The sequence below is a fragment of the Triticum dicoccoides genome, chromosome 7A, assembly GCF_002162155.2.
Source record: "Triticum dicoccoides isolate Atlit2015 ecotype Zavitan chromosome 7A, WEW_v2.0, whole genome shotgun sequence".
Taxonomy (NCBI): domain Eukaryota; kingdom Viridiplantae; phylum Streptophyta; class Magnoliopsida; order Poales; family Poaceae; genus Triticum; species Triticum dicoccoides.
Genome location: NC_041392.1, coordinates 712,267,166 through 712,276,606, shown reverse-complemented (window position 1 = coordinate 712,276,606; position 9,441 = coordinate 712,267,166). Strand labels below are relative to the sequence as shown.

General features: G+C 44.1%; 1 protein-coding gene and 1 pseudogene across 3 annotated transcripts; one reads left to right on the top strand and one right to left on the bottom strand.

Annotated features, from left to right (window-relative positions):
• Positions 1–1,673: 1,673 nt before the first annotated feature.
• LOC119329545 (protein FAR1-RELATED SEQUENCE 6-like) lies at positions 1,674–6,656 on the top strand. Of its 3 annotated transcripts, XR_005159598.1 has the most exons (7): positions 1,674–1,893; positions 1,975–2,095; positions 2,427–4,717; positions 4,810–4,881; positions 4,987–5,342; positions 6,308–6,384; positions 6,454–6,656. XR_005159598.1 is itself a non-coding variant. In XM_037602605.1 (5 exons), the coding sequence occupies exons 3-5, from the start codon at positions 2,450–2,452 to the stop codon at positions 5,074–5,076; spliced, it is 2,430 nt and encodes an 809-aa protein (XP_037458502.1). In that variant the 5' UTR covers positions 1,674–1,865; positions 1,975–2,095; positions 2,427–2,449; the 3' UTR covers positions 5,077–5,505. The 3 variants fall into 3 exon arrangements, 2 of the variants coding, with proteins under 2 accessions (XP_037458502.1, XP_037458501.1); XM_037602605.1 differs by lacking the exons at positions 6,308–6,384; positions 6,454–6,656 and having other exon boundaries at positions 1,674–1,865; positions 4,987–5,505; XM_037602604.1 differs by lacking the exons at positions 6,308–6,384; positions 6,454–6,656 and having other exon boundaries at positions 4,987–5,505.
• LOC119329546 lies at positions 6,001–8,092 on the bottom strand (annotated as a pseudogene).
• Positions 8,093–9,441: the final 1,349 nt, after the last annotated feature.

Sequence of the window (9,441 nt, the reverse complement as noted above, 5' to 3'; positions counted from 1 at the left end):
GTTTGGAGTTTTATTTCGAGTATGAGATATACAGAAAAACGTCCGAGTTACGGGCGGCCATATCTTGTGTATTATTTATGATTTTCCCATCGTAGAAATTTACTAGCGACAGAGGGTTGATCATCACATCGACGCCTACGTGCTGATCCAAGGGGGTCATTATTTTCGTTTGTGTATTTTTGTACACAGGTGAAAATTGTTCTTGGAGGTTACCAGGAGGAACAGGGAGACAAGGTGTTGATCGAGTATTGCCGTGAAAGATCGGGCCATCTACACGCCCGAATTGGCATCTCGCTAGTTCGTGCCTCATCACCTACCTACCAAAAAGTGTTTGCAGCCTGGCAGGCCGAATGCCAAGAATAAAAATAAAATTAAAAATCAATCTTTTAAGTTTTTGAAAAGTTTGAAAAAGTACACATGACACACAAATATATAAATTAATTTAAAAATTTATTAATACGCAAAAATACAAAATTATTTAGTATGAAACTTAGGTAATTAAAAATTTCAAAATTATTTAACATCAAAAATTATTTAATTAGTGAATCTGAGATTAACGTAATTTATTTAGATGCTCTGCGGGTTCTTTTACGGGTTGGCGAAATCAACAAGACAGCCTACGGGTATGCAGCGGTTGTGTTAATCCTAGTACCCTCCGTATTACCACTATGTTGCATCAGAAGCAGCTAAGTACTTTCAGTTGATGTTTATATTACGAATTTATGGGCGTCTTCCCAGACAGTTTTGCTAGAAGGGAACACTTCTCTACGGCCACAAGATTCTCAACAGACGCCACACAGGCTAAACAGAGAATTACCGGCAGAGGTTTCTCCTATTGGATCCCTAGCGTAAGAACTTATCTCATAAATTCATAATAGAAAGACCAAGTGAAACACGAAACTACTTCATTTTGACAACATAATTTACATATGGATTTCCCTTTCGAGAGACCCTGAAGGGACTACAAAGAGAAAAGAAAACTACCTTTTGCCTACCTTCACCACGGATTAATACAATGCCTCAAAGGCTTTATTACAACTAGAGCTAGCTACTACTACAACTACAGAGGAGTGTGAGGGCTTCGGTGCTTGGATGCTGCCATGCTCTGGAGTCTGGTGTTGTGTGTGTGTGTGTGTGTGTGTGACACCGCTCAATCCTCCTCCTTTTATAGCGCGCAAGGGATGCTGGATGCTCCCTTCTTTATTCATCCACGACATAGCTGGAGCCTAGCGTATCCCGTAGCTTGGCACACCTCTATCCTCATGCACTGCTGAAGTGCGTCAATGTTTGCACCATCAGGCCTTGCGTGACTCCTGTGCCTGCGCATGTCGTCCAGCTCGAAGCACGCGCCGTTGGCATCTCCATCGACCGTCTCAGCAAGCGCTACCTCGCCCGGCTCCCACATAGCTGATGATAAGCCCCTCCTTTGCTCTCTTGGCCTCCTTGCTTGCTTGCGAGCCCCTCCTCTGAATTTGGTTGGTTGGTTGCTTTCTTTCTTCAGCAAGCCAACAAACAGGGAGTGCCGCGGCCCACCCTGGGATTTTGGGCTGGTCTTTTTTTTTGAGAATTACCAGGAGATGGGCCTGGGAGAAAAGAAGCCCAGCAAACAGCCTACGCTGGTGTCGTCTGCTTGTCCGGCCAACCCAGTCCACGGTGACTGCTGAGACGCACTGATCCGCCGCCAGCCGAGCCAGCCCGCCCGGCCGCCCGGAGCCACCGCCGGACCGCCCTGACGCCCGCTGCCTGCCTGCCTGCCCTCCCACCGCCCGGCGGCTGCTGCCCGCGCAGGCGCGTACCACTGCGCAGCAGTACGCGGAGCCTCCCTCCCTGTTAACCGAACTGCCGGAGCCGCCCAATCCGCTCAGGTGTGGTGCCCGTCTCCTTCCTATAGAGGTACCCCATCCCCCATGGTTGCTCACTTGATCTCTGATTTAGACATATTTACATCGAATTTGACAAGATTTTTTGGCACAGATCTGAATTTGTCCAGGCCCGGCAGCTCCTCTAGCCTTCGCCCTCCTTGGGATTCACCAGAGTCTGGAAACTGGAGGCGTGCAGCAGCCCCGATCTCAATTTATCCAGAGACTGAAGTCAGGTAGCCAGGGAATTATTATTTGTACAACACTACATCGACACATAACATGTTCAGTTTTATTTACGGTTCGACAAATAACCTTCTCGATGTTGCAAGACTACATTTTTTGATCTATTTATATATGATATTGGTAATTACTAGAAATGTTCACATGTCACATTCGTTTCAAATCCTAGCTCCGCCACCGAGTGCCGGCAGTAGTACTCTGAAGTAATAATCATTGAAGAAAGTTGTAAAATTATTTATGAACCAAAACTGCTGTAGAAATGCTCAGCATGCTTCTTTCAACTGTATTTATACACGGTTTATGATACTGCTCATCTTCTTTCAGGCCGAATAGATTATTTGGGGCCAATGGAAGAGGAAGGCTATAGCACCGAATCATCCAATGAAGGAGACGTGCAAGAAGACGGTGACAAGGAGAAAAGCCTTGCTGAGGGCGATGTCTTTAAGCCGGTTGATATGGATCCAGAATGGATACCTAAAGTGGGGATGGTATTCGACTCAGAGGAAGACGCCTTTCAGTTCTATGTCGCATATGGATGCCACTCTGGTTTTGGTATCACAAGGAGGTCTAACAACACCTTTGATGGTTTCCGCTATCGCTCTACCTTCATATGCTCTAAAGGAGGGCAATCTAGGCTGAGATCTGGTGTGACAAGGCCTGCAAGAAAGCGGGGCACAAAGACTGGCTGCAAGGCTAAGATCATTGTCAAGGACGCCCATTTTCAGAATCGCTGGGAAGTTATTGTTCTCGAGTTGGAGCATAACCATCCACTGGATCCTGGTTCGGTTAAATATAAGAAGCATCTAGAGAACATCCCTTTCTCTCTAAATCCACCTCGTTTGTCTGAGGCGCCACAGAGTAGCTCAGTTGTTGGACATTCTAGTAGTTTTGGAGATAGTGGCATACCTTCATCTGCCCAGATTGAAATCAAGACCAAGATAGACAGAAATAGGAAACTGAAGCTTGCTGAAGGAGATTTAGAGGCATTAGTGAGTTTTTTCAACGACATGCAAGACCGAAACCCGTGTTTCTTTCACAGTTTAGACATGAATGAGCAAGGACAGCTAAGGAATGTCTTCTGGGCTGATGCCAAATCACGTAGTTCTTACAATTACTTTGGTGATGTGGTTGCTATTAATGTCACAAACTTCAGCGATCAGTATGATATACAGTTTGTGTCATTTGTGGGCACTAACCACCACGCTCAACCACTGTTACTAGGGTGTGGTTTGCTTGCTGGTAGATCTCTTGGAGCTTACGTGTGGCTTTTTGATACATGGTTAAGATGCATGAATGCCACGTCACCACCTTCAATAATTACCAACTATTGTCATGATGTTGCAATAGCTGTTAAAAAGGTTTTCCCCAATTCACGGCACCGCTTTTGCCTTCGGCACATTTTAAATGAGCTTCCTGAGAAGTTGGCCGGAATGGAAAAGAAGGATGAAGTGATTTCTACTTTCAGCACATTGGCCTATGACTCAGTTACTACTCTTGATTTTGACAAAGAGTGGCAAGAAATGACGCATCAATTTCAGTTGGAGGGAAATGAATGGCTGTCCAAATTATACGAGGTCAGGGCACAGTGGGCTCCTGCTTATGTGAAGGATTTTTTTTGGGCGGGAATGTCCGTCACAGACAGAACTGACAGTGCAACTGACTATTTTGATGGGTGGTTGACGTCTGATACATCTGTGAAAATGTTTGTTGAGCAGTATGAGGCAGCTGTTAGAACTAAGTTAGAAAAGGAAACCTATGAGGATTTGCACTCGTCTCAGATGAGGCCACAGTTGATGACTGGATTGCCTGTGGAGGAGCAAGCAGCAAAGATGTACACAATGGAGATATTTCAAACTTTCTTGAATGAATTAGGGCGTTCATTTCACTGCAATTATAGTATACTTGATCGGAGTGATTCAGTAGTTACATACATAGTATCAGAGCATGTAAATCAAACAAAGGTGGACTACAAAGTTGCTTATGACAATGCTGAAGATGACATATGGTGCTTCTGCCGCTTGTTTCAATTTAAAGGTATATTGTGCAGACATGCTCTCACTGTACTGAGGCAGGAGCTTGTACCGATGATTCCATCAAAATACATCATTCATCGCTGGTGCAAGGATTGTAAACTAACTTGTTCTTCCATGTCCCGGGACGTCTCATTAAGTAGTCAGGAATTGGGAGGTTATGATGATCTCTACAAACTAGGCCACCAATACTTTGCAGAAGTTGTGGAACTGGGTTCTGTGAACTCAGAATCAAAAGATTATGCTTTGTCAGTCATGAGGGAGATCAGGGATAAAGTGATTTCTTATGAGAAGTCACTGAGAGATCAAAGGGTTGACAGCCAAGTTTCAACTGCCAACTTTGCATATAATCCAGTGAATGAGGATTTTACTGATGATGCATTACCCATTTCTCTTAGTACGAAGGGCTGGGATCTCATGCAAGGTCAGTCAAAACGTTCTCGCAAGAAGAAACTGACGACACCAACAGTTCTTGATACCCTGAAGAAGAAAACTAAAAGGGCCTATAACAAGAGGAGGAATGCCACTGCGAACAACCTATGCACAACGGTCACCGCAACTGACAGCATAACAGAAAGCGCAAATGTATGTATTGTTACTAGGTCCACACATTTGACTAGTAATTTTTTTTCTTCATATAGTTCTTGATGATTAACATTGAAGTTTTTCCCCATTAGGTTCAGGAAGATCAAGTAAATGAGGGATGGCCATTAACATCTAGTGGTGCACCAGATACCTTCCCATACGGAGTAAGCTCAAATATACCCTTTCGAGTACCCCTGTCTGTTCTTACTGGTCTCAGTAAATTCAGATAAACTAATGCTTATTTTTCTTAAAATTTGTTTGCCTTCTAGGTGGAGACCATATCTTTCGATTTGACACAATACAACAATGCGCCAAGCTTCCATTGGCCTGAAAGCAGCAGCAGATCTCAGCTTCAGTGAAAGGAGGCAACACTTAGTTATGCGTTCATTCGAGTAGCCTGTGTTCTAACATGATCACATGACGGGCAGAGTAAGTATTGATAGTTCAGGTCCGACCTTGTTTGCTCTGCCACTAGGAAGTTGGTGGCCGCCCGAACAACGGTGAAAAAATTCTCAAACATGGCAGAAACCAGTAAAACTACCACCGACTTCTAACCAACTTGGTCTAAATTGGTTTGGCTAATATGGGATGCCCCTGATTGTCACCTCCATGTGATGGCCCAGCTGTACGTATTCATTTCTGTTTTTTTCGCGTCCTTAGATATTTGATGTTCCATTACTTAGGTTTACTTGAATCATGTTAGGTATATCTTGAATAATTCGACCTGATGTTATCCTGTGTACCATTCATGGAGTGCATTGTTGTGTATGATTGCTTCTTGTGTGCAATTATCTCTCGTGTTTTAGCTATGTGCCAAGGAGGTTTGACCACGTTGGGTGGAATGGCCCATGCTGGCCAGGTTTGCTCGCCACCGGCCCTCTCCATACATCAGACCCAGTGGAATGGAACTGGGTTTCTTTTTCTGTCGAAGCAACTGATGCATAGGTGACCCCTTAGCATGTGTGACCATCACCAGCAAGTTCATCATACAACAGGACGAACTGATTGTATGTCCAGGCCATCCATCAGAGAGTAGTACATGTTAGTAGGTATCCCCTGCCTCCCAAGATAATGTCGACGCTTTAGTTCAAATTTCAAACTCAGTTCATCTTGTGTTTTGGGACGGAGAGAGTATATATGCCACTCCATCTTGTGTTTATTTTCTGAATTATGATCGATGTTTACCGTTTAAACGAGTCCCATTAGTAGGGAAATTTTACCATCAAGCGTTGTACGTCCAGAGAATAACAAGCAAAATTCAAAGTAGTTGAATGACAACAAAGTATCAAATGAGTGGACAGAGCCAATAAACAAACAGCTCTTGACTCAATCATATACAAGATATCCTGTTTCGCCATTTAAGTCAGGAAATCTGGTAGCAATGTGAGAAAGGTCACACAGAAGCAAAAACACATTTATATATTCAGGTCGATGTTCTCAGTTTCTCACTATCTTTTGGTCCCCCACTGTTTGCAACTGTGTTAATTACGCGGATCGAATGCCTTCATCCCTCGCAATGCAAGAGAGATTTTACAACTTCATTCATGGTTGGTCTCTTGCTTCTTTCTTCTGCGAGGCACGATACAGCAGCCGTCATCATAATTATCGCCTGATCGGTGTGGAACTGCCTATGAAGCTTCGCATCCACTATACTCGCAGCATCCCCGGTAACTAAAGCTTCCTTCACACCCCGGACAAATTGTTTCAGTTTGATAACTTTGTCATCCTTTGTGCAGCTGGAAATCCTCCTCCCAGCCACCAGTTCTAGGAGCACCACTCCGAAGCTATAGACGTCGACCTTGGCATTGATTGGCAGATTCATCGCCCATTCCGGGGCCATATAACCGGCTGTTCCTCGCATATGTGAGAAGTTGAAACTGGATCCATCTCTTTTATACAGCTTTGCTAACCCAAAGTCTGCTATCTTGGCTTCAAAATCTCGGGTCAAGAGTATGTTCTCAGGCTTCACGTCACAGTGTAGAACCCACTCAAGGCACTCGTGGTGGAGATAAGCCAGGGCCCTCGCCGATCCCAAGGCGATATGGAAACGCTCGCTCCACGTGAGCAATCTTTCCGCGCTGAACAGGTGCCTGTCCAGTGACTCATTCTCCACAAATTCATATACCAGCAGCCTGTGTTTGCCTTGTGAGCAGAATCCCCATGTGCGAACCAGGTTCATGTGATTGATCCTCCCGATCACATTCGTCTCTGCCCAGAATTCCTCTTCGTGTTTGGTGACATCCATGAGATTCTTCACCGCGATGACCCTCTTATCTTTTAGCAATCCTCTGTACACAATCCCAGAGCCACCTCTTCCAACTTCTTCTCTGAACCTTCCAGTTGCTTGCTGTAGCTCTTGGTAAGTAAATCTCCTGAACTGATTTCTTAACACCGCATAACCTCCCTGTGTTGAATCTTGCACATTGCCATTCTTCCTGGAAAGGAACCACCATGTCGTCAAGATGAGAATGAGCTCCAGGGCTCCTAACAATCCAGGACATAAATAGAAATATAGCCATCTGTCCATGTGATCTGAAGGTTCATGCCTAGTCTTGGGACCAACATGGGAGCATGTGAGAGCTGATTGTGGTGATTCAGAGACCTGAATCTGAATGTCAGCAGTGAGGGGCACTTCAAGATAGACACTTCCTGGGAATGCAGGCGACTTGTAGCCATTGAACAGCAGGCCTTTAGGGTAACAAACGCCGGTTCCGGTCAGCCGGTAAGAGAAAGCGATGCAAGAGCACATGCCCAAGCAGATGTTTCTACACTCTTCAAACGAGATGGAGTCGTTGACGCCAAGATCAAAGTCGTAGAAATCGGTTTGAGGGATCTGGATGAAGCTGTACCTGTCTTGACCACAGTTGTAGCTGAACGTCGGCCTGCAGCCTTTGCTCCACACGTTTGGATTAACCATCTCGAATCCAGGAGGACACGAGCAGCGGAGTCTCGGCGAGTACTCGAAGAACCCCTTCTTCCCACATAGGCCATGCACATAGTGCATCTGCAGTATGGCTTGCCATGTGACCACCCATCTTCCACTCGACGCGTCCAGGCTGTGCATTCTGAGGTTGCCGTCGTGCTCGAGCGTCAGTCTTCTTCTGGTGCCGTGAGGCCATCGGTTGAGGAGAACCAACCCTTGTCATCCAGGACTGCAAGCCTGGAATTGTTGTTGAAGCTCGGGCCATCGTCGTCTTGAAACATGGTGTAGGACAATGGTGATGCGGCGGTGCTCGGGGGCACGGTGGTTCGCCATGGGGGCTGACGAGTCAAGGCCGTGCCGACCATGATTTTTTTGGGCCAACCGAGCTGGACCGGTCAAACTTCAGGCCGAAATATACAACTTAGCTTGTTCAGTTTACCGAGCCAAAAGCATTCGGGGCGAAATATACAACTCGACTCGTTCAATGTATACCTTGTTTACAGGAGCGGGCCGAAAATACCACTCGTCCCGTCCACCCGCCTCAACCTTGTTACATACCACTAAAAAAATTGCTTACAATCAAAAGGCAAAACTTCATTTCTATATTTCTTACTTTCTTACTAATAATATAATAATAATAATAATATATATAATTATAATTATAATTATTAATATTAATTAATATTAATAAATCAAGGTGCGTTTTTTCGATTTTTTTATCCGTTCACCGTCGAAAAGATTTTTTTCTGTTTGAGGTGGTATTAAATATTTGTCCATGCCTGTACTAGAAAATAAAAAGACAGAATTTCGTACATGGGTCGCCTACAGTGTGGCCCAGCAAAGCCAGCCTAGTTATTTTTGTACCCACACAGGTGGGAAAACCCTATTTATCGCATCGAGCGCAAAATAGTCACAGATTCGCACATGATGCCCAACTAGGCCTGAATCCTTTTTCTGTTATGTTTCTATTTTTCTTTTTCAGTTTCTTTCACTTTTTCATTCATATTTCTTTTGTTTTTTTCTATCAAGTTTACTTTTCTTTCTTCCTCTTTTTTCGTAAATTCAAAATTTTCAATAAAGTTCATATAATATCATAAAAAATCGAACTCAAATTTTTATAAAATGTGCAGAATTTTAAAATATATTCCGTTTTAAAGAGATGTTCAGAACATTGAAACTTTGTTCTCATTCCAAAATAGTCGCAAATTCGCACATGGCGTCCAAGCTGGGCTGAACCGTATTCTTCTTCGGGATTTTATCATTTATGCTACTGCTCCCTCCGTTTTTACTGGTCTTACTGGTCTTAGTAAGTTCTTACTGGTCTTAGTAAATTCTGATGAACTAATGTTTATTTTTCTTAAATTTTGTTTGCCTTCTAGGTGGAGACCATATCTTGCGATTTGACACAATATAACAATGCGCCGAGCTTCCATTGGCCTGAAAGCAGCAGCAGATCTCAGCTTCAGTGAAAGGAGGCAACACTTAGTTACGCGTTCATTCGAGTAGCCTGTGTTCTAACATGATCACATGACGGGCAGAGTAAGTGTTGATAGATCAGGTCCACCTTGTTTGCTCTGCTACTAGGAAGTTGGTGGCCGTCCGAACAAAGGTGAAAAAATTCTCAAACATGGCAGAAACCAGTAAAACTACCACCGACTTCTAACCAACTTGGTCTAAATTGGTTTGGCTAATATGGGATGCTCCTGATTGTCACCTCCATGTAATGGCCCAGCTGTACATATTCATTTCTGTTTTTTCACGTCCTTAGATATTTAATGTTCCATTACTTAGGTTTACTTGA

Coding starts and splice junctions, on each gene's coding strand:
- LOC119329545 (XM_037602605.1), top strand. CDS start 2,450: ATGGAAGAGGAAGGCTATAGCACCGAATCATCCAATGAAGGAGACGTG. Junction 4,718..4,809: donor GCATAACAGAAAGCGCAAAT/GTATGTATTGTT, acceptor TTTCCCCATTAG/GTTCAGGAAGATCAAGTAAA. Junction 4,882..4,986: donor CAGATACCTTCCCATACGGA/GTAAGCTCAAAT, acceptor TTTGCCTTCTAG/GTGGAGACCATATCTTTCGA.